At 38.1% G+C, this 24,626-nt stretch overlaps 1 protein-coding gene across 2 annotated transcripts in view; it reads left to right on the top strand.

Annotated features, from left to right (window-relative positions):
• The window catches only part of arap1 (ArfGAP with RhoGAP domain, ankyrin repeat and PH domain 1), a 56,765-nt gene that overhangs the window by 16,096 nt on the left and 16,043 nt on the right, over nucleotides 1-24,626 (top strand). For both annotated transcript variants that reach the window (XM_079246176.1, XM_079246175.1), the window contains exons 4-19: nucleotides 2,591-2,667; nucleotides 2,742-2,821; nucleotides 3,658-3,825; nucleotides 6,721-6,790; nucleotides 6,960-7,080; nucleotides 7,151-7,335; nucleotides 7,463-7,569; nucleotides 9,569-9,768; nucleotides 10,958-11,043; nucleotides 11,758-11,940; nucleotides 19,686-19,860; nucleotides 21,225-21,359; nucleotides 21,539-21,674; nucleotides 21,849-21,951; nucleotides 22,598-22,790; nucleotides 22,928-22,973. In XM_079246176.1, the coding sequence (XP_079102302.1) occupies nucleotides 2,591-2,667; nucleotides 2,742-2,821; nucleotides 3,658-3,825; nucleotides 6,721-6,790; nucleotides 6,960-7,080; nucleotides 7,151-7,335; nucleotides 7,463-7,569; nucleotides 9,569-9,768; nucleotides 10,958-11,043; nucleotides 11,758-11,940; nucleotides 19,686-19,860; nucleotides 21,225-21,359; nucleotides 21,539-21,674; nucleotides 21,849-21,951; nucleotides 22,598-22,790; nucleotides 22,928-22,973 (2,065 nt within the window). The remainder of the gene's footprint in view (nucleotides 1-2,590; nucleotides 2,668-2,741; nucleotides 2,822-3,657; nucleotides 3,826-6,720; nucleotides 6,791-6,959; nucleotides 7,081-7,150; nucleotides 7,336-7,462; nucleotides 7,570-9,568; nucleotides 9,769-10,957; nucleotides 11,044-11,757; nucleotides 11,941-19,685; nucleotides 19,861-21,224; nucleotides 21,360-21,538; nucleotides 21,675-21,848; nucleotides 21,952-22,597; nucleotides 22,791-22,927; nucleotides 22,974-24,626) is intronic.

Here is a 24,626-nt window from a genome sequence, read left to right as displayed (position 1 = left end):
AGTGAAATGAACATTGTGTCAAGTAGCACACTGTTTCTCCGCATTGGTTAGAAGTAGAGATCTGTTATTACCAGCACAATGTCCATCTTGGTTGATACTGACAACAGACATTGACCATTCCAGCAATGTAATCAACTGATAAAATAGCAGGCACTGATTTGTGATGAACGTGTGGAAAGGTCATGGTGTCACACAACAGGCTGCTCGCTGCCAGCTCCCCTGATGTATGACTCGCAGCAGAGTGAGGTAGAAATCAAAATGTCAGCAGTGTGGAAGTTTTTGAGTCAGAAAGGGATAGCAAGAGAGAGAGAGAGAGAGAGAGAGCAAAAATCTGTTTTTTGTGTGTTTATTTGGACTTTTTTGCTTCTCCATTTGCCAACATGACAAAGCATACACAGAATTATACTGTCAGCGCCTGCCCACTAGAAAGGGAAGTGGAGCCATGCCATAAGCAGCTTGGACTTGAACTTTCTGCTCCGACTTTAGAGGCCCATTTAAACATTATCCCATCGCAATATTGAAATATTGTATAGTATAGATTGCTGTAAAATGTTTTCTGTTAGATATCTACACTATTAAGTTTCTATTTTCAGTCAATAATCATATTTTCATTATAAACAGGTGAACATGCAGTTGAATTTAAATTCCATTAAAGGCAACATTTGAATTCAGTCTATGATTTTAACTTTTAGAGAAAGAAAGAAAGTAATGAAAGAGTTGCTTTCCCTGAGAACTAGTTGCTTTTATAATACTGTAACTCAGTTACTCTTTTTAAAACAATGTGCCCAACTCTTCCTACAGGCTAAAGAAGCAGCTTGTTATGTATTCACTGAATCTAATTTGTAAAGTAGGTTCTAAGGGAATTTTGATTTGCATCTATAAAAATGTCTTCCTGAATATATTTATTGTTTTCACTTGGAATGTTCAAATTAAAAAGTCTCAAGATACCAGAATCCTAGAATTAACTTTACCAAAAGCCCCATTATTGATAATACAATACACAGAGGCATGGTCCTATGTGGATGCTTGGTTGTATTTTAGGAACATGATATCAGACTAAACAGGAAATTTTGGTGTATCACCTAATTTGAATAAAAAGGAAAAATTGCTGAGACACAGGTTGCTTTCATTTTTAGCTGCACAATTTCTGTCTTCTCATTTCCTTTCTGTAACTGTTTTAATGTAATTGGCAAAATGTAGGATCCAACTCCGACATAAAACTTTATACTAGGTATTCACTTTATTTATTTATTTATTTATTTATTTATTTATATGTATGTATGTATGTATGTATGTATGTATGTATGTATGTATGTATGTATTTTTGCCAATATCTAAATTTTTACTTTTTTCCCTTTCCCGGAGGCCCACCTCCCTTCACCACATTTAATCAAGTACCTAGAAATCCTGTTGTTTTTTAAATTTGGACACCTGATCAAGGCTTTTGACACTGCACCTCACATAAAAGCCCAAGTGACTTTATCTTTAGCTCAGATCTGTAGTGATAAAAATATCTTTGCGCTAAATCTTTATTTTTTGTACATTATATGCATTAAAAAAAAAAAAAAGAAAGAGAATGGCCTAGACGGTCATTGTGACTGTTGTAAAATGTGCATATTCAATAACATTGTCAAATCAAATCATAAAGCCTTGCAGGTCCCTGACTTTTCATTTAAACACGTTTTTTTAAAAGTTTTAAAATTTTCATTTTAAAAAGATAAAAAAATAACTGAGATTATTCCTGCTACATGTGGGGAATTTTGACCGCACATAATTTTGTTTTGGTCTATTTTTATATTCCTGTTGCTCTGTTTCAGATAATGTGGAAGTATTCTGTAGGAGGCGGTATGCAGAGATGGACTTCAGGGTACTTCAGCAAAGTAAAATTTCCGTAGCTCTGGAAACTCCAGTGTTAAATCATGCTCTGATCATGTTCCCCCGGCGCCTGTAATTTTATCTTCATATCTGGATCTGATACCAATGTGTGTCAATGATATTGTGCATTTCTACTTTATACTATTAAATATATCCCACAGGCCAGTGGACATGTGGCTTGGCTTAACATTTAACATCTTCTGTATATGCCCAACCTGAAGAACTGGTTTTAGAAAAGTTGAAAGACACAGAACTTGTTCACAAACAAACAGGCAACCAACTATGCCCAGCAGTGTGTTTGTAAGTTCACTACCAAAGAGTATCACTTGAAATGTAATGTTGCCAAATGTGAATGACTCGCAAGTTGAAAACCTGTAAAGCTCAGAGAAAATATACTTTTGGTCTTCTAAACAGTATGCAACAAAGTGCCTGTCACCACACCAGTGTGGCGCTTTATCTTTCCATCTATCTATATGTCCATTTTGTATACGTGTTAGGTTGCCAGTTCACTATAAGGTCAACATAAAGACAAACAACCATTCACGCTTACACATTCAGCTAACCTAAGATGAATCTTCTTGAGTAGTGGGAGGAAGCAAAAGAAGATGATATGATGATATGTGTTGTATGTAATATGTTTCTCACATGGACAAACTTTAACTGTATACCACATTTATTCTCTTCCTTTTCTGTATCCTCTCTGGCTTCGGTTCAGTGCAATATTATTCCGATGACTACGAGGATCCAGACTTGTTGGCCCCCAGTGTTCCGCAAAGAAACGTGCCAGACGTGGTGAGGGGATTGAAAATGATCATATCTCTTTTTAGCCACTTGTGCAATGTGAATAAACATTGTCTCCAAACCAGGATATGACACTGCAAGTGCCCAGTCGTCCAAAGGATTGCTACAGTTCTATTTGCAGTGATGATGAGCTGCTGGATGATGAGTAAGTTACGCAAGAAAACACAAACGATACATACACACTGAAAACATGCACAGTATCAGTGTATTTCTTGTCCATGTTCAACCTTTTAGTATTGGATAAAGTGATGATACCCACTTATAGATGCAAATCAAAGTGATGAAGGCTAATCTTCAGCAGTACATTACATACAAAAATAACTGTTGACTCCTGCTCACACCTATTTAGTTGCTTTGTGCGTAGCACTGCATTTTTAAGAATTCTTTCAGGGTGCACTCTCAAGATATTCCGCTAGATTTGGTCTGATTGGTGACTCAGCTGTGTTCAAGTGGACTTTGGTGAAAAGAGTTAAACCATTAGAATAATTAATTCCCATTCTTGTATTTAGCAAAAGAGAGGACAAGATCTGCGTGAAGGAAAAAAAACTGTCACTGTATTTTTTTTTTTTTTTGTCTTATGCAAGTATGAACAACAGACAAGGCAGAGGACCCTTAATGCAATTGCACTACTACTGCAGAGTGGTCCACTTAAAACAGTCCAAGACCTGTGTTTGTAGCTGGACTGAGTCCGCTTCTTTGATCCGAATTAGAATTTGTTTGGCACATTCACATTTCCCCAAATGAGGGGAACTTTCCAAGCAAACAAACTCAAATCAAAAAGGTTGATGCAAATGCCTGCCCCAAGAAAAAGCAGCTTTGGGTGGCATTGACATGATTGACCTACATAACCTAAGGAAAAAAACCAACAAACAACCATTTTTACCCTTTAAAGATTTTCATTGTAATTTGTGAATTTCTGCTTTTTTTTTTATTGAGCATGTGTATGTTTGTGATTGGTAGCCTGTGTTCATATATCCATAGTAATACCGATCAGCTGGAGGAGGATGATGGCAGTCTGAGAGGAAGCAGTCCGAAAGGAAGTTTACACCTACCGCACACTGGCAGATTGTCCGCACCCATTGAAGAAGACAGCTCTCAGCTCTCTGCAATTATCAAGATGGGCTGGCTGGAAAAGAATCCTCCTCAGGGGTATAAATGATAATACAAAGGGGCTGTTCATATTTGGTTAAAAAAAATATATCAATGGTTAACTGATCACAAGTATGAGTGTTCACATCTTGGATTAGCATGTGTGTCCTGAGGGGTCAATTCTGATATCATTTAGTCAGTTAATCATTTTCTGAAAGATGTCGTCCACTTAAGGATTGTAGGAAAACTGGAGCCTATCCCAGCAATCATTGGGTGAGAGGCAGAATAATCTCCAGACAGGTTGTCAGTCCATCACAAACGTCCACTTATGCCCACACTCACACCTATTAGAATGAAGAGTAACCAATGCAACCTAACATGCATGTCTTTGGATGGTGGGAGGAAGCAGGAGTACCCGCATACACAGGGAGAACATGCTGACTCTCTACAGAAAGGCTACCATTCGAGCGTCCCCCCAGTCGAGGCTCGAACCAGCAACCTTCTGCTGTGAGGTCCCTGTGACGCCCTCTGATATCTTTCACTTAATCTCTATTCAAACATGTGGCCAACATCACACAGATGTCAGCTGAGAAACAAACCAAACAACAGGTCTGTAATGTTTCTGTAAAATCATCTTAACAGGTGACCTAAACTATAAATTACTCACATTAACACGTTTCAGATTTACAGGTCACATTTGTTCAATGAATATACATACAAACATTTCAGTAATAAGAAAAAAACTAAAGGAGGATAAAATAATGTGTGACCATGAACAAATCATTGTGAATGAGCTCAGTATTTGTGTTTTAATAGCTCATTCCCAGATCTTCAGTGTTTACTTATTTTTTACACATGCACCACAAAATAATGAGAAGCACTCAGAGTGCAGACCTCTGCCAAGCAAGCATTTGCCAACATTGGTGGAAATTATTTTTGAATTAGAAGTTCTAATGACAAATTTATCCCCATCTCCTCATCGCATAAAAATCCTTTAAATATTCTTGGGTCCTTTTTTTATTTTTTTTTTAAAGTTGAATTTTCATGTGGTTACAATGTAGAGTTGTCACTAAATACAAAACGGTTGAGACCTTATCATGTTATAAGGTGGTAGTTTATTGTAAAAATATGAAATTTAGTTCATTGCATGATAACGGGAGATGTTTGGCAGTGAAAACGTGAAATAAAAAACATATTTGTCTTAGAATGAGGAAACTGCATCAAAGAAATGTCTAATTTTCCAAATGGACTTAAGTTTCACTTCATATGAGAGATTTGCACTGATAAACCAGACAGGACCATGTCTTCATGTCATCAACTTAATTGTCCAAGTCCTAGGGCTGCATGTAGTCTTTTTTGTTTTAGGTGTACTTTTCAGACAACGAGGAAATAAGCATAACCACTGGTATGTGTTAACCAAAAGCAACAGACACAAGCACAGACACTCACTCTGCGCTGTCAATTGATGTGTGTCGCTAATGTATGTCCACATTCCTGTGTGTACAGCAATAAATCAGAATAGAACAATTCATCCTAGCCAAAAACAGCAGACATGCTTCTGCTTAATGAGATTAATTTCCATAAAATGTAATGTGCTCCAGTATTTCAAGGTTACGAGTCTGCATGCAATCCTGGGTTTCATGTTCTTACTATAACATTTTAATGATGTTATGGTTCACATTTTTACAATAATACTTAGCATGTCACAATGTGATATGTTTCATGTTTTGACAATAAACTCTCATGTAATAAGATAATGTGATAAGTTTCACGACTTAACAATAAAACTATCACGTTATCATGATCAGGTCTCAATTTTTTAAAATTTGGATGACCGCTCTATGCTTGTTGGTGAGATAACATCCCTCATTAAATCCAGAACATAGATTATAACCGCTCTGTCCAATTGATAACGGTTGATTAGCTACTTCTTATCAAACTAAGTCAAAATGTTCTTCCACTCCTGGTCCGTGCATGTGTCTCTTGCCTCAGTGCCATATTTAACAGGTAACTCCAAACCACTGGGTACACCTCTGGTGGTCTACTAAATATTTGGAGGAGTAGGAGTAATTTTTAGACTTGAGAAAGCTGATAAATTGTTTTTATTCTCAAATTTGAAACTAAAATTGAATAATTACAACTAGATTCAACAAATTCTCAGCACTTAGGACCAAATTGCCACTGTAAGACACTTGATAAATACGACCACTGGTTTTTACAGATCACTGAACTACATCTCTTAGATACTTCCCTGCTGATGCTCACCTGGCTCAGACTGTTGAATCATTAACAGGCTTGTGGAGAACTTAGGGAGCTTTTGAGGAGACTCATTTAGGTTCTTGTAGTTTTGGAACAGGGTGAGATCTGAAACCTGCAGGGCAGTATCCTTACACACTGTGTTGGGATAACCCTGGTGCAGATGATCCAGTTCAGTAAACTATTTAGGCCAAAAAAGAATTTCTGCAGTATATTCCCACAGATCGCTATTGCATAACTTCTATTTAACATACAGTTATATCTGAGCTGGTATTGACTTTATAAGTCATTTTTATGTTTTGGATGCTGCTTTTGAAATGTGGACATATGGGTTGCCTTTGACTGTCTTCAGATTATAATAAAATGCAGATACAAGTGTGCTCACTCAATGTATCTTAAGTGATTGAATCCGAATGGGTCCTTACTCCTGTGTTTAGTACTGTTTGCCTATGATCAGATCACCCAGGATATGCACTAGATCTGCACAAACAAAAGCTGAGATTTTAATTGAAAGATTTCCTACTTTATATTCTTATCAGTAAATCTTCTTGACATGGCAAATTTTTGTTAAAAGGCTTCTTGGTTTACAGTAATAAAAAAAATATTGTTAGGATTCATAAAGCAGCGCCTTCAGTTTAAATGTTTTGTATTTAAAGATTATTCAGCTTTTGTGAATGGATGTTGTGTTCTCATACACAGAGCTATCTATTACCAGAGAAGATGGGTTAAACTAGATGTTGACTATCTGCGATACTTTGACAATGACAAGGTAACAACACACACTGCAATATAATAAGTTTTATAGTTGCACAATACAGATATATGAACGGTCTCTCTGTATGGCACTATACATACAAACACACAGTTGTCAGACTGAATGCCAAGCATAGGTCTACTGTATTTAACAAAGAAGTTGTTGTGTGTGTGGTATGTTATAGGAGGTGTACTCCAAGGGGATCATCTCAACAGCATTCATAACTAATGTAACCAGTGTGGGGGAGCTGAAATTTGAAGTTGCCACAAGCAACCGGACTTTTATCTTTAGGGCTGAAAATGAAGGTAAGTCTATTCTGTCTGGTCATGTCACGCACACAGGATAATGTATGTAACAGTTTGTGATCTATTGCAGCTGAAAGAAACAGCTGGGTGTCTGTACTGCAAGACTGCACCAGGGGGCGCCAACGACGCAGCACCATTAACCCAAGTTCACTAGCAATGCCGGACCATCAGGGCTATCTTGAACTCAGAGGACTGCGCTCCAAACTTTATACTGTCGTTGCCTCAGATAAAGTCTTCCTCTACAAAAACATAGATGTAAAAAATGTTACATTATCATTTTCTCAAACTAAAACTGAAGAAAATGCTCACTGAATAAATGGCAAATACACTGAGAACAAAATGCTGTGACAATAATCAATTCTTCTTTCTGCTTTTCTTTCAGGATTATCGTATAGGAGTGGGTATTACATCCATTGACATGAATGTGGGGAATGTCAAGGACTCAGATCGTCGAAGTTTTGATCTTACCACCCCTTACCGGATATTCAGGTTGTGAATGCCTGTAAAATTAAAAATGTAACATGAAACTGAAACTCTGTTTCTGCATTGTATGGTATGAAGATTGAAGAGATAAACTAATACAGCCACTCTAAATGCCTTTACACACATACTCCAAATATTTTGTCCAAATAATTTGCAGAGAATTTTGTCATTGAGTTTTTCTTAATATTAGCATTCAACAGGTTTATAATCCCCCAATCAGAGAAGGCATGTTGACTGATAGCTCACAGATGGTGGGCTGTGCAGGTGTCAAATTTAAATCTCATTCAAATTTTGTATCCCCGCAGCCGAGCGTCTTAATTTTTCTTCTCTGCTTCTTAAAGGAAGAAGCTAATTGCTAAAGTAGATCCTTTAACTATCTCACAGATTTCCTAAAGTCCGTCCTGAAGCAGCTGTAATCCAGCCTCAGATCCTGGAATAAACAAACTCCCCAAACAAACTTTCTTTTCTATAATAGGGTGTACCCAGTGTGCTCTTCTGTCTTTTCTTTTGCAGCTTGCAAGTTTGTTTTGGACTTTCCATAATATATTCACAATTTTGCATTGCACTTAGTGTGCATAGATGGACAAAAACATTGATAATTCACCTCCGAATTATTTTCAATTTCGTGCTGTTTATTTGCATCATCCCAATGTGTAAAGGCCTTAAGGCATTTGAATCTTTGTCTATTTTGTGACCACAGTATTTTTATACCCTCTGAGGGGTTGCAGTTTATGCCCTTACATGTCCCAGCATCCTCCATTCATGATCTTAAATTCATCATTTTAAGTCAGATTGTTACCAAGTTTTTTAAAATAAAATCGAACACGTCTTTATTGCAAGTCAGTGAGTTGGTCTTGGTGCTAGGATACTTTTAGAAATGAGATCATGTTGTCTTACTGTCAACTCACCCCATCCACCCTCCGAGTACCCAGCTGGGTGTCTGTGGGGAATGTGAAGAACTGTTTTGTTTGACTATGTGTGAATAAGAGCAGGGGGATATGTGTGAGCGCAAGTGCATGTGGTGTGTGTGGTCTCTTGGCTGACAGTGCACAGCCTGCAGTGCAAGAGCTCAGCTTGACAGGATGGGGGAAATTGTGAAAAGGCTTGTGCCTTTCTGCGGACTTTCTGCTGTGTGTGTGTGTGTGTGTGTGTGTGTGTGTGTGTGTGTGTGTGTGTGTGTGTGTGTGTGTGTCATTACAACTGTAGTCTCTCTGTATTTGTGGCTTTTGCGTAACAAGAAATCTTGTCATTTTAACATAGACCTAGAAGTATACACATATTTATACCAACTAAAGTGACATTTAGAGAAATGAATTTTTCTATATTGTAGAAATCTATTAAAAGCTACAATATGGAATTGCACTCATGAAAGCTACTAAAGAGTTTACATTGCAAAGAAGAAATCTTATGTCCGCCCCGTCTAGAGGCAGTGTTTACTTCCATAGGCACAGAAGCATCTGGTAGTTCATCACAGTGATGATGTGTTCGAGTCAGACAAATCAGTAATTTAATACTTGTTTGGGTAAAATTTGTGTTATATATGGTTCAGGAAACTTTGAGGTGTGTTAGTCATGTAAGAAGTGTGCTCTTCTGTGTGTGACTATTTTTAAGTGCAGACAGAGCCAGAATGTTGCATTAGAGGAGGAAGAACTGAGACATGATGGTCTGTATAAAACCACAAGTGTCTCTGCCTGTGTCTGTCTGTCTGTGTGTGTGTGTGTGTGTGTGTGTGTGTGGGAGGGGGGGGGGGGGGGGGGGAATTGGTGTGTGTGTGTGTGTTTTTTTTAATTTTTTTTTTATTTTTTGTATTTTCCAGGATTTGATTAAAGTATATTTAGAAATACAAATCAGCAGAATAAGGGTCAGTTCCTGCTGTACCCATGACCAGATATGAATAGTTACAGAGCACCAACGGCGACTTCCTAACTTTTGTTAGTTATATGTTGACCGTTTCACCTCCATGTCAGGAATAACACTTTGCCGTGTCATTTTTTTCACTCCGCAGTTTTCTAGCGGAGTCAGAGCAGTTGAGAGAGCAGTGGGTCGACGCCATGAGTAATGCCATAGGTGAAGCACTGTCCAATAGCAAAGTAGCTGAGCAGATCTGGTTGGAGCCGAGTAACAGTTTCTGTGCCGACTGTGGGGCTCCCAAGCCAGATTGGGCAGCAATCAACTTGTGTGTGGTGATCTGCAAACGATGCGCAGGTATGTGTATCTGTTTTGAAGTTTGTTTGATTGTAACAAATTTTGGACTTGTTTTGTTATTGTTTTTGGGTTCAGAGCACAGTTTTTAAAATATGTTTGATATTTATGTACACTTTAAAAAATAAAAGTAAGATAACCATTACCTTGTACCTCAAGTTTAGTTACACTTTTGGGATATCCATCCATCCATTTAGGAGGTCACATTGCTTGTGAATCGTTTGCACCTCCTGTTGTGAAAATTGAACAGATAACAGGAGGAAATGAGAGGCTGTTAGCAAGACAACCCCTATAAAGGAAAGTTCCTGCATGTGGGGTCTGCTTCTCTTCTTCGACTGGCTCTCTCGATGTGGTTTTCCAGCATTTGTGTTAGCCGCATGAAGCAGTGCTTCATGATTAATAAACCCATTAAGCAGGCTACCAACACAATGGCCTGGTCGCTCCCCATATTTGCTCCATTGTGGTGTTTTCATCTTTGTTTTGTTGCCGAGTGGCGCAAGAATAACACGTCACTTTCGCAGATGGTTGCGTCAGATCGGTAGTGATCGGGTCTCCGACTCATGTCCGTATGCAAAGTGACATGGTTCTCTGGGGAAGGACAGTTCTTAGAACACTATTCGTTAGAACGTCTCTGTCCGAATGACATCACTGTCAGATCATATGCTGCTGCAGTGGGACCTCAGTTTCTTCTGATGCATCACAATGCTCAGCCTCATAGCTGGAGTGTGTCAGCAGTTCCTACATAATGACTGCATTGGTGCTACTGACTGGCTTACCCGTTCACCAGACCTAGATCCAGTTGAGCACCTCCAGAACACCTTATCTCCTTCCATCCACTGCTGCTACGTCGTACCACAGACTGTCCAGAGGCTGATTGATGCACTGATCCAGGTCTGGGAAGAGTTCCCTCAGGAGGATATCTGTTGTCTCATCATGAGCATTCCCAGACATTATAATTAGTGCATAAAGGCACATGGAGGTCACACACACTACTAAAGGTCATTTTGAATTGAGGAATTTCCACAGAAGTTGGGGCAACTTGCAATCTGATCTTTCCATTTTTAGTTTGAATGTTATTCTGAATCCAGACTTCCACGAGTTAGTGATTTCAGTTTCGACCGATTAGTCTTACGTTAATTTGTACTCAACACTTTCCACTGTGTAATAAAGACTTTCAACTGGATTGTTTCAGGAGAGCATAGAGGATTGGGTCCTAGCATCTCAAAGGTTCGCAGTCTGAAGATGGACAAGAAAGTGTGGACAGAGGAGCTCATTCAGGTACTAAAAGAGACAAATAAAACCACAAGTGTTTAGAAAAATTAGTCCAAGATTCAAAAATAATCTGTCTCCTCTGCGCTAGATAGCAGTAAGCTATTTGGATTTTATAGACTGATGTCAAAGTAGTACAGTGAATCTAAAGGCCCATTTATAAAGTTTGTCCTTTACACGTATAATTTAGTCTGGTCCCAGGTATTTTGTTGATGTGCCCTCCGATGCAGCAAACAGAGTAAATGCCATCAGAAACTGAGAGGGCACAGTATAACTCATGTGACCTGTTCACAATGAATAAGAAGCAGCTGTAGTGTATTTAATGTCTGCACAGAACAATTGCTGTCTGCTTTGCTGTCTCCTTTTAATTTGCTGTCTCCTTTAATTAATATTTCTGAAAATACACATTATGACCTCTGCCATCATTGCCATGTTTATTGTCTGAAATTGACATCAGATCACAGAGGTGAACTGTGAACCCTGAACTGCCCTTTGATAACTGTATTACTTTACAACCATGCTGATGTAGATGACTTGTGGAAGTAGGGGAGCAGTAACACTGGGCCTTTAGTCAGTTTGTACACAAATGCTTTTATATTTAAGGAAAAAATGAGTGTATTAGAATGTTCATGAACTTGTTCCAGTAAAATGCAGACAACCTGATACTGTTGCCAAACACGTGGTTTGTTGAACATATTTTCTCTTTACCTACCTGTGACACAGGTTTTCCAGGTGCTCGGAAACGAACGAGTAAACAGCTTCTGGGCAGCAAATGTCCCACCAAGTGAAGCTTTGACACCTTCTAGCTGCAGTGAAGACCGACGGCGCTTCATCAGCAACAAATATCGCCAGGGCAAATACAGAAAATACCATCCTCTATATGGCAACCAGAAAGAGCTCGACAATGTAAGCTGAAGTCACTGTTTGAAGTGTTTGCTTTCTGTTGGTTGTACATTTCACTCTTCACTTTGTTTATACATGTATGATGTACACAGCAAAGTATGCCTCTATTCACTGGCTTCCTGACAGTCACAGCAACTGTTTGCAAACAACATTTAAACCTGTGAAAATAAGAGTTTTTTGGGCAAGGCACTACGCGTTTATTAATCTAATTTTGTTGTAAAAGTGCATATATACACATCAGAAAATTCAAATTCAAAATTCAATTCAAATTTTCTCTTTTCTCTCTGATCTGGGTCTTTTTGACAAACTTCGATTGATATATTCTGAAATGGTGCTAGAGGACTCTATTGGAAGTTCTTGTACTTGAATGAAGTGAAATGCAGGTTCCTGTATTACAGGAGCAGCTTGATTTCACGTTAAGCCTAATAGTATACCAACTTCTGTAATATTAATGCTTGTAATTAACATTAGGAATTGGAGTAAATGAACTGTGTGGACATATAAGTGCAGATTTCAGCGTTTTGCATGAAAACAACCCTTTCAGATTTGAAAAAGGTTTGGAAAATGATTTCTTGCCTTTAAAGTCTATTGTAGGACATGCAGGCATGGTATTATAAAGGTTTTTATATTGTGGAATTAAAATGCTTCATCATGTGTGGGAAAAGTCTTAGTGTGGATCACTCATTAGCTGCTTAACCCACTTACTGCAGCAATGTGTAGGGCTCACAGTGTGTTAGTGAGTCACATTAAACACCTGACTATGAGTTATTGTATGTTTCTCCTCCCTTCAGCATTCAGGCTTATGAGTGTAGGAAGTGAGGGCGGAGTTGTAGGGGGTGTGTGAGTCAGTGTGTTTGGGATATGAAGGAGATTAAATTTAAAGCCTGGAAAAAAACATTCAGACTTTTCAGCAGTTTTTTTGTTGTATTTTTTTCTAAAGCAGTAGCTTCGCTTGTTCTGGAGAGGTGAAGGTCGCCTTACCTGTTTTGTTTTTACCTGTGGTCTGCATTCCATAAATTCTTCATCTACACATTGGTTTAATTTCTTTTTGGGTGTGTCTTAAGAATTATGGACCAAGAATATGTTTGTGGCAGCTTTGCTGTTACATCAGTAGGTATGAAAAATAAAGCAGAATATGACAAGTTTGTATTTTAATTAAGGCTGTCGGAGTGAACTTAGATGTATTGATCTTGTCTTGGCTTTCTCAAATCCAACTACAGTTTCCTTTTTTCTTTGTTTTTCTTGAATGTGACATCATTACTCACTGATTTAACTGAAATGTGCTTTAACTCCACCCCTCCCTCTCCTCCTCCTCCTCCCCCTACTGCCCTCATTGTTTGGCTTGGACTGCTGAAGAATGCGGTTCTCTTCACTTTTAGCTCTTTCTTTTTATTTTTTAGTTGCTTATGAACTTTCTGTGTGAATGAAAGCTTTACAAACTAGGTGTTCTTAAGTTTTGAATTCTCTGTGCCTGTCTCTGACCAGTGACATTCAAACTGGGCGGTGTTTGAAGGGAACTGGAAACTTGAAGGTAAGCTGTGTGAGTTTAGCTGGCTGGAGAGGGTAGTGAAATGGTTGAATGGCTGCAACTCTGTTTTGTGTTATTTGGCTTTGTGAAGAATTTGAACCTGTGCTTTAACGAACATGAGCTGGAGCTTGTATGGCACTGTCTGTCACTGGATTTTGGATCTGGATTTAGTGAAATTGTACAAACATATGTGTTTATGTGGCAAAGTTTTTGTCCGGAGACCGTAGGGATGTAATGTAGATCTGTGTTGGTGTGAACACATTGCAGTTATTGTGTGTCTGTGTATGTTGCTTACAGGAGTGGGCTGGGGTATTTAACATACATATTGATGTGCATGCGTGGGCATGCTTCTGAGCCTTTTTTGTATTTTGTGTTCATGTGCTCTCTGTGTCTTGATAGTACATGATAAGTCGCTTCCTTAGAATAAGCATCAATAATATCTTTCCTTCTTTAAGTCTGTCCTAGTTTTGATTCTTTCTATTGTTTTGACTTTATTCTTTCGCACCACAACGTCAACAACTGGTTTTGCGTTCTGTTAAGATTGAATTGAGGCACTTCACTACATCGAGTCAACCTACATGAAGAGAAACCCAACATTCACTTTGATTAAGCACTTAGTCACAGTTGGAAAAAAATCATTTGCAACAGTAAGACTAAATTTCATACTGGGGTCTGATCTGTCTTGGTGAGTTAGGTGAGAAGTCCATAAGAAAAGAAAGGATGGCGTGCAAGAAAGAGACACAAGCACAATAAACACTGATTGTGTTGGTCAGGTCAGTCACGGCAGATCTGAAAGACTCTCAAAAAGTTAAGGAGAGCGCAAAAGCTAAAATGATAAAGTAAATGACAGAAAATAATTGCATGGAGTTTTAGAGGATTTGGACCTATAACAAAATCCCCGGGGCCAACAGTAACTGTAAGCTTTTGCAAATAGAATAACCTTTAGCCTAATCTTTTAAAGTAGTGAACTTCCTGCTCCTCAATCTAAAATAGGAACTGGTTCAACACAAGAGGAGATGGATAACCAAATGGTCTGCCTCTCATTCGTCTGTCAGAAACTCTGAGAAGCATATACTTTGAAAACACCGTACTCTGTTGTGATAAGATGGTTTTTAGATCGTTTTGAGTTTGGTTATTGATGACTGTAAACAGTAGATTTTTAATTAATTTTGTATTTTATTTTGAGCCAAATAATTTATGCCAAAACTGGAACTCTTGCTGCACTATTTTAGATCTGCTGGAGCAGGGGTCACCAACTCTGGTCCATGAGGGTTACCCCACTGCAGGTTTTAGTGTTTCCCAGGTACAATACACTTAATTCAAATGACAAGGTTTTCAAACAACCTGTTTTTGTCTTCTGCACCTGCCGTTAATGTGCCATCGAATGAGCCATTGAATGGAGCCAGGTGTGTTGCAGTGGGGAAACACTAAAATCTGCAGGATGGTAGCCCTCAAAGACCTGAGTTGGTGACCCCTGCGCTACAGCCTTTAAGTAGTTACTGGGAATCATCCATCCCAAACATTTGAAGATGTCTAGTGACAATATTGCAAATAAGTCCTAGAGAATTAAAAACATATCAGTAGAACTCCAAGTTTTCTTAAAAGAAGTGTTGAAGACAAGGTAATGCCATTCAAGATGGCTCTACTCGCCTGTTAGCCTTTTTAGAGCCAAAAACCACGACTTAAATTCACAAGCTGGACTTTGCCATTTTTAAGATATTCTTGTGAATATTTTATCTTGTGAATCTTGTGAATAATTCTTCTGCAGATTATCAGTGGAAATCTAATAGTAATACCAAATAGAAACTTGTGTAAGAAGAAAGAGTCTAAGCACTGAACCCTGTGGTTTAGTGTTCACTAGTCCTTAATGCTTACCGGAATTAGTCTCCATGACTAAATCTGGTATTTTTTTCATGTGTCATCATTTACATGAATAAAGTTGGATGTTTCATATGAATGTGACCGAAAGTAGCCTTGCGCTGTTAACTTTAGTTCCAGTGATGTTTCATTCTCTGTGTTTAAATTATCTATTCACTGGTATCAAATACAGCGCTGAGATTCAGCTGGACAAGTAAACACAAGTTTATAATCTGAAGTCATGAAATTTTCACCAGTGCTTAGTGTGTTATTTGGTTATGCTGTGCTCTAAATCCAAACCGAAATACTTCAGACTGTTTCTGTGCAAATTGTCATAAAGCTGATTTGAAGTAAAATGTTTTTAAGAATTGTTAAGTTCTGGTTTATACCGGTTTAGATTAAAACATTCAGAGCAAGAGTTGGCTTTTTAAGTAAAAGTTGAATAAGAGCAGCCTTAAAAGCCTGCAAGACATACCAGAACAATTAGATTGTACTTTCCACTGATCAAGAATGATTAACTGCGTGTTTGTCACCAGTAGGTTGAAAATCAAGTGACAGCCATTTAAAGATCTGACTTCATTCATGATGAGCTATTTTGTTGTGCTTTCCAACTCTTGACTGTCATTTCAGAATGCTCTATTTTTTGTTTCACACCTCATATTTGTGGGAGTGAATAATCTAGCAAGCATGTAAAATGCAGGTATGGCACAGGATATATGAAGTGCTGACCGTAGAAGTGTTTTCACGAGGGTGCCAATTTTCTGTTGCTAACTGTTATCACAAGTAGGATTCATTATCTTGTTAGATTGGCCAGAATTCAAATATCTTTTGGCCAAAGCCTCTCACCTGGGATTTTCCTCCTTGGTACTGAGGGCAAGTCTTAATCTTCTTGATCTACAGGACGTTGACTCTGTGCGGACCTCAATCAGAATGGTATTAGTATTTACTAATGCTAACTGATAGCTGAGAGGGTGTAGTAAAATTTCTTTATAGGTCTGTTTGTGTTTTTAGTGTTTAGGACAGGGCCTCTATAGGAGGAAAACTTTCTGTTTCTGACAAAACATTTCTTCCAACTGTGTCTCCTTTATAATCTCACTGGTGTGTTTTGGGCTGTATAATGTTTTCTCTATGAAGATCGGCTTAAGATCTGTTTTTTATTTATTTTCTTGAGTTTTCTCCCTTCATATGTTCTGCCTTTCTGTTTCACTTCTCATTTTTTATTCCATTTTTCTCTCTATCTTTTCATTGACCAGTGTTTTCACCTCCACGTTTCTCTGTAACCCACTATGGTGAGGTAATGGTGGAACATATAGGGATAGCTGTTGCTTCTCATCTGGACTTGATATATGGGCATACATATGCATGCATATGTGTGTATTTTTTTTTTTTAAAGAGTGTGGAATATAAATGTACAAAGCAGAGTCTTTGTATGTCTGCACATAGACTGAGCTTCCACTCAAGTGCAATTAGTCTGTAATTAATGTGCGTCGCTGAAATGCTTTCATCTTGTTTTCACAATATTTTGCTCTTTGTGCCTCTCTCATCTTTTCTTTCCTCCAATTCTGTCCTGTGTAACAGCAGAGACCAGATGGAGGCCTGCGATCTTTAGACACACCCAGATACAAATCTTGCTTTCTTTCTCTCTGGGGGAATCTGGTAAGATTCTTGTATTCCCTTCTCCTCTCTTTTCATTGTGTGTGTATGCTTACATTACTTCTTTTTTTCATAGGCAGCAGATGTTGAAGGGTGAGGTCTTTTAAAAGCTCAAACAGCCCATTTCCTCTTTGTACTTGGTTCCCATTGGTTCACATCACTTAGCCGAGTGAAGATGCTTTTTTTCTGTCATTACTTCACACTGACCTACATACATAGTTTTTACCATTTTATTTTTTAATTGCAGGAAATCTGTATGGCTGGAAAGATGTGAATATGCCACCAAAACACTGATCTCTAGTAGCAAGTAGCAAAGCACAGTTTGTGACCTGCATTGGCTTGATTTTCAGCAGGGTGGTTAAGTCAGCAGAGATCCATCGGAAGTATTGATTTGTCTGGCTTATAGCTTACGTCAGCAGCACAGATTCACAATTTTATTATGTGAATGTGGATGGTCAAATGAACAGCTTTTTATTTTTAAAATTCCTGTAATTTAAGTGCTGTAGAGCAGGTCAGTCCCATGAGGGATAAACTGATTATTAGCCTGATATTCTGCATTTTACTAATAAGTATTGTGATTTCTTTGCATTAATTCATTATTAAATTGCACTTTACCTCAGATTCTCTTGCATTTTTAAACTCTTTGGGATTATCAGCATTCAAATAGTGATTTAGACTTTTCTATTGAACTTGTTATGCTTTCTAAAACCCTGGTCACTGATATACACGTTGTCCTTTCCAGCTTGTTGCAAAGTTTTAGATTCCTCTTCATTTGTTTTGATTCGTCTCCTTTTTAACAAACCTCAGTGTTTTCCAGATGTCAAGCTCCAGTTTTATGAAATGATTTATAAAGCATATATATCTCTATATATCTATATATATGCTACTCTGTCATGAAAAGAATAATGAAACCACTGAAATGACCAGAAGGTGCTGTAAAGAAAGACTCATGCAGTCTTATCATGGTACTCATGTGATCCATATCATGAGAATTCTCTTGTGGATGTGCTCGTCTCCAGATGGCTGACCGCAGCTTTTTCTTCAAAAGTCTCCACAGTTGTGCGAGACAGAAAAATACAGCTTATGTCTGCTTCTTCTGGGTGTGGGAAGGGTGTCTTGTGCAATTTTAATCTTTGTTAATTGGTTTGTTTGTCTGACAGTGTATGCAGAGGCTCAGTAGTGCTTACATAGAGGAGGGGTTGTGTATGTGTGTGTGACAAAGTTCTGTGGAATTTCTCAATCAGACCAAAAAGAGCTTATTGGTTTTAACACAAGACAGATGTACATGTGTGTATGTTTGTGTGTGTGTGTGTTCCTCACCTTTGTAAGAAGCCTCCATCCTCTTACACAGCTTTAACATTGTTGCTGTAGCGCCTCTCCACCTTCTCCTTCCCATTTAAAGTTTACTGTCCAATCATATAATTATAGTATTATCCTTGGAGCTTTTGTCAAATACAAAATTCCGTTTTACTTGATTCAAAACTGATAGAGATAAATATCAATTACAGGGACAAAAGCATCTGTGAAATGTTCTGAGTGGGAAAATGTGGATCTGAGGTTTTGCCTTTGTTCTTTATTTTCGGTTTAACAAAAATGGTTGTTTATCTGCACACTCCGAGCCTTTCAGTCCACTTACATCGACCCCTCTTTGAACATCGGTGTTAACTTTTTTAGTGCTGCCCTAAAGGAAGGATTTATAAACAAAATGCCTTCAGGCAGCTGTGTTATTAAATGGACATCCAGTAGATTTAAAGCTAATCCAACCGCTTGCACAAAGCTTGAAGTATCTCATGGCTTTTTGGTGCTAGATTTATCATGATAACTACCATACATGCAGTGAATCCCAAAATATTTCCAGCGATTCTTCTTTTTTTTTTTTTTTTTACAGTATCTGATGTGTAATTTAAAACACAGGACCAAATTAGTTAATTTGTACTTTACAACACCTAATAAAATGTTGTATATTATTTTAAAGGTTCAGCAGTCATAGAACGAACATTGGCATCTGTTGATCAGGAAAAGGGTTGCTGCAGGTTTTAAATGATGCCTATCCAAGCAGTCTTACTTACTTACTTCATTCAGCTTCTAGATCCAGTAATTTTAAAAAAAATCTTACTAAACACTCACTGTATTTATTTTACTGAAATTAAAACTGGCCTTTGTGCACCTGCTCTACTTTATACTCTTTTGTTTTAATTAATATAACACTTAATGTGTAAGTCAGAGTTTCTAACTGTAATGAAGCTTGAATGTTGTCATTCACTTGTGCTAAAAGTGTGCTAAATAACTAAGTTGAATGAGATACTATTCCAGCTTCTCTTCTTGCAGTGAGTCTGATCAGTACAAAGTCTATTGGTTCTTTGCAGTGTTTGCATCTACATTATTTTACTAGCTGGTAAATGTACAGTTATCACGGTTTCTTCAGATTATTTCACATTATAATGCATGTTATTATTATGTTCTTATTCTGTCTTGCACATTTTAAATTCCTGATATGATGCACACATATCATTTCTGTGGGATTCATGTTACTTTTCTACTTACTTTTCTTACTAGGAAACCAAGTATTTGAATTTTAATTATTTTATTTCACTTGACAAATGATAATCATTGCATGAAATGCATTACTTATTATATCATGATGTGTTGATTTGTTTGCTTGGAAACATTTAATCATGTATTTTCTTATATTTTGTCCATTTCTCTCCAGGCTCTATGTATAAATGTGCAATGCAGTGATGTGCTGGAGACATTAAGCCTGATTTTTTGCGGAGCAGATGTGAATTGTTCGACTGGTATGGCAAGCTGCCCCTCCCCGCTGTCCTTGGCTAGCACACACTCACAACCCTTGCAGGCTGAATTGATCCGGCACAATCTCAACACAGGTAAAGTATTAACAAGCACAGACAGTAACAAGACTGTCCTTGTTTGTAAGATTGAGGAGTTTCTTTTTCTATTATTTTTTTCTAAATAAAATTGATTAGTTATGATACATTTATTTCTTTGACAACAAATACTTTATTTGTCAAAATACTAGAAACTTATGCAGTGGGACTGAATGGTTTGGAGACTGTGCAGTATTTATACTGATTGCAAATTTCTTAAGAGATTTCACGCTTTCAAACTCATCAAACCATTCATTAACTTCTGGAATAATGGATTTGGTGCTGTCATTATTAAGTTTAATTGAAAGACAAATTAGATTACTGATTATCGATTGTTCCTTGACCCCTTTGTCTTTTTGACAAGCATGACATCATAATGCACCTTTACAACAGCTTGAGTTTAATCCGCGTTGTCCAGAGGTCCTATTTATACATGAAATCTTTTTTGACTGCAAGCACACAGGCAGAAGTTGTTTTCACTCTCGAACACCACTTTCAGAACTATTTGCTTGGTCTTTTCCCACTGTGTCTGTTACACAAACAAAATCACAGCAAGAGGCTTTCTACTTGAGATGCACAGGAAAGGATGTGGGGGAACAGCTGAGAGTGTGTGCAGGAAGCAGAATGTGGTGCAGAAATTATGTTGTGAAAATCACTGTAAGGTTTTTGAGAATAGTTGATGAGGCTTTATATTGTACTGATGTAATTCCTGCATATGTTTGCTCATAGTTACAACAGAGAGGAGCGAGTGAAAAGCAACATACAGATCACCAGAAATGGCAAATTACCATCACCACTAATGATCAGGAGATGTTACTGGTAGCTTTGCTGGGAAATGTCACTTGGCACAGTTCCAGAATGTCTCTTGAATGCTTCAGTACTCCACAGCACATGTGAAAAAAGGCTGAACACAGACAGATTCATCATATGATAAATTTGCTCTGTATGTTAAAATGAAAATACCATATAGATTTTTTAAATTACCATCTTTCAACATGTCTTAGTTGTTTCTTATTGTTGTCAGAGTGCTGTGTTATTTACATTATCATGAGTAGTTGCACAAGAATGATAAGAGGCAGACAAAAGATTGTCATCTGGCTGGTATCATTTTCAGTTTTGCGTGTAGAATATATATTGCCAAGTTTAGGCTGAAAATGACATCAACAGTGTATTAGAGTCACCTGTCAGGCCTAAACAGTGTAAATAGTCTTGTGCAGTTAGATTGCTTACATTACATGGATTACTTTCTCACTGTGAGGCTGAATTTTCGTGCTGACATTTTTAGCATCACATTATCAAACTCATGTTCCGCAAGCCTGGAATGTTATGAAGCATGGAGTTTTATTTTCCACCCATTTTTGTAGATCTGCCACAATCAGAGGTGGTTAGGGAAATGGATCTGTCACATTACCAGCCACCACCTTCTGTGTCATACAATGGCTTCCTGTTCAAAACTGCATCCATGGCTCGGGCCATCACAGAACGGAAAACCAAAGAAGGTATATGTCAACACTGTGTAGAACTAGCACTATAAAATGTGTTTTGTAAAGCACTGTTTTTACCTAAAAATAAGCCACCAAACCAACACAATCCAGTAAAATGAAGAAAAAGTCCTGTATATGCAATGTTTATGATTCAGGATATGTGCAATAAATATTTATTTATCCATCTCTTATAGAGTTCAGTCGTCGCTGGTGCACACTGAATGATGGCACCTTCAGCTACTATGAAAGTGACAAGAACTCCAACCCTAATGGAGCGCTTAAGGCTTCAGAGATGGTTTGTTTGGCTGTTGATGCGCCTGAAAAACATGGGTATACACACATACACATGCACTCATCTCCCCTTCATATTTGATTTGTGTCTTAAATAATCAGTAAATGATACAATGAGATGCACAGGTTAAACTAAAAAATTTGATATGTTAGATTTCATTCCAATTGCTTTTTACACCTCACATCTTCCTAAAATCTCCTCTCAACCTCCAGGTACGACTACACCTTTGAACTCTACTCAGAGTCTGAGCGTCTCTATCTGTTTGGCACTGATGACCCAGACACTCACAAGGAGTGGGTCAAGTCTATCGCCAAGGTAAAAGTGAAAGTCATCGTACCCCTTTATCATTTTAATTCATTTCAAGAGTTCTGATTCAGTAGAAAGTATGCAGCAGCACAAGATAAGAGAAATATTTTACTTTGTTTTAAGTGGCAATTATTACTGCTTGTTTCCTGGGTTTTATTTTTATTAGCTACAACTCTCTGTGAAACTGAGATGAAATAATGTCAGCTGTGTGATGGTGTGAAAGAGAGTGGCAGTTACTCTGAGCTCCTACTGTCAACTACTGCCAGGCTGTATCCCTTGCTTCAGGCTGAAATAGATGCAGCAGAATGTGCGCAGTCAAGTTATTGGGAGAACAACTGGATGTGTCATATTTATACACAAGGTCATGCAGGACCAGTGGGACAGTGTGGCCAGTGTTGGATTGTGTCTTTACAGAACTGGCCAGCTAAAGACAAACTTCTGCTATTGATTTTTACTGCTTAATGAAGCATCACAAGAAATATTCATGCATCCATGGCTCTTGCATGTACAAGTGAAATTTACAAATAGCTGCACAGCTCACCACGAATTTCTATCACTGATGCACTGTGGATGTCAATAAGTATTACTGGTTTTCTCCAAATTAAGTGGTTAAATCAGCATCATTATAATATCTCACCTCCTCTTTTATTTGTAGAGCTTTATGCCAGCCACAGCAGAGCCTTTGCTGAAACTGGGATTTGAGCGGATTGGGCGAATGAAGTGTAAAGACGGTTTGAACCTGCAAACATCAAAGATTGGATGGTTTGCTTTGGTGGGCTCCACACTTCACGTTTACCTAGATGATAATAAGGGAGAAGAGATCCACCTTCGCAAACTGAATGAACTCTGTGAGTGACACTTGTGAACATAAATCATTGCATACTCCTACCAAAGGCATTTTCTGTTACATGCTCACATATTGTGCTTTGTACAAGTAGCAGCAAGCTGCTCAGATAAATCATCATGATATATTTTTGTTTCCCAGCAATTCAGCAAGACAATGAAGTGCTGGTTCTGGTGGAGAGAGGCAGGTGAGATGGAGTGATTTCTTGTCACAAAAATAACAATAATTCCTATCCTTATAACACATTAAACTCTTTCTGTTCTGTATTTACTGGGAGTGTAATGGTACATGTTTACATAATTGGATTTTTCGGTACGGTTCAGTTGTAGCAAGTTCCCACATGAAGGAGTAACCTCCTTACACTATAGCTTTAGCCTCTGGCTAGCAGAAGTCATGGCTAGCAACAGATTTAAGGGGAAACCATAGCCTCAGGACTTTCTGAGGTCATGTAAATCTCCTGTTTGGGAGCAAACAAGGGGGGGGAGTGGATCAGACTAATACAGTCTGCAGGTCTTGTGCCAAGTTCAAGATCTGTTTCCATCATAGTCCCCTTCACTCGCTGATGTTAGCACGCTCCTGCTAAAAACTTGTTCTGGAGAAACTGTGTTTGATCCCGAAATCAACATGGAAAGCATGAAGCATGATTTTTTTTTTAGTGTGTATATATGGTTTCTAAACGGACTTTATCTAAAAGGTGTCCTAATTCAAACAATTATTCTTTTAATCAAACGCATCATAGCCTTGCAACCAACTATGTATTACTTTATTTTTTATAGCATTTATACAATTTCACTTTTACCTTTAAAGTAAAACGTTGAGCTGTGGATTAAATTATTGTCTTACAAGTTTGGATGGGTTATCTTTATGTTCTTGAAACATCTGCTGCTCCTTCATGAAGTATACTGTCTGTTAACATAGAGAAGGCATAGTCCTACTTATGCCATATTTACTACTGCAGTTACTGTAAGGTTTATTCTTGTTTTTATTTTTATTTTAGAAGTACTTTAACATTTTTGTGTTCACACCAGCAGTTTCATGTTCTGCATTTCTTCCCTTACTCTACCGAAAAAGAACCCATGATCTTAAAATGTTCCGAACCGTGATTTTGGCATTTGGAATTCTTGCGTTTTTCATAAAAAAGTATGTGCTCTTATTTTTGGGGAATAAAAGATTAATTTCCATCCATCTACTCTCTCGTGTACTGTGAAAAGACCAATCTGCCAATCAATAAACAGTTTACCAATTTGTTTCCAACTGTTAAGGCAAAAGGGTTTGTCGCTGTGCAGCAAAGAGGAAAAATCATAACAATGGTTTTTAGTTGCAAACAACATCCGTGAGGTGTTCTTCCAAACTATCCACCATTGTGTTTACGCCTGATGTTGTGTTCATAATCTTATTTGCATGAGCGGCTCTTCCGTTCAAGCTGCAAATGCAACATGTTACCTTGCATCATTGCAAGTGGTGTATGTGTCAAATGAATGCTAGGAACGTGTGGCAGTCATGATATGCATGTGAAGTGAAAGGAAGTTTATTTTAGCCCATAGGCAAGGAAGTTCATCTTCCTTCTCCCTGGCCACATTTGACAGCTTGTCCGGAAAGATCCAGATCCATTCCCAGGCCATCCAAGTGATGTAGTCCCTCCAGCGTGTTCTGTGTCTTCCCTATGGTGTCCACTTGGTGGGATGGGCCTGGAACTTCCCATCAGGAGGGCATCTAGGTTTGTATTCTAACCAGATGCCTGAGCCACCTGATCTGGCTCCTCTCAAGGTGTAGGAACTTCAACCCTAGCCCGTCTCAGATGACCAACCTTCTCTTTCTGATGGGATCCCAGCTACCCTGA

The sequence above is a fragment of the Telmatherina bonti genome, assembly GCF_933228915.1.
Source record: "Telmatherina bonti genome assembly, chromosome: 9".
NCBI classification, from domain to species: Eukaryota; Metazoa; Chordata; class Actinopteri; order Atheriniformes; family Telmatherinidae; genus Telmatherina; species Telmatherina bonti.
Note: the sequence above shows the minus strand (reverse complement) of the source record. Positions and strands in the feature narration are given on the sequence as shown.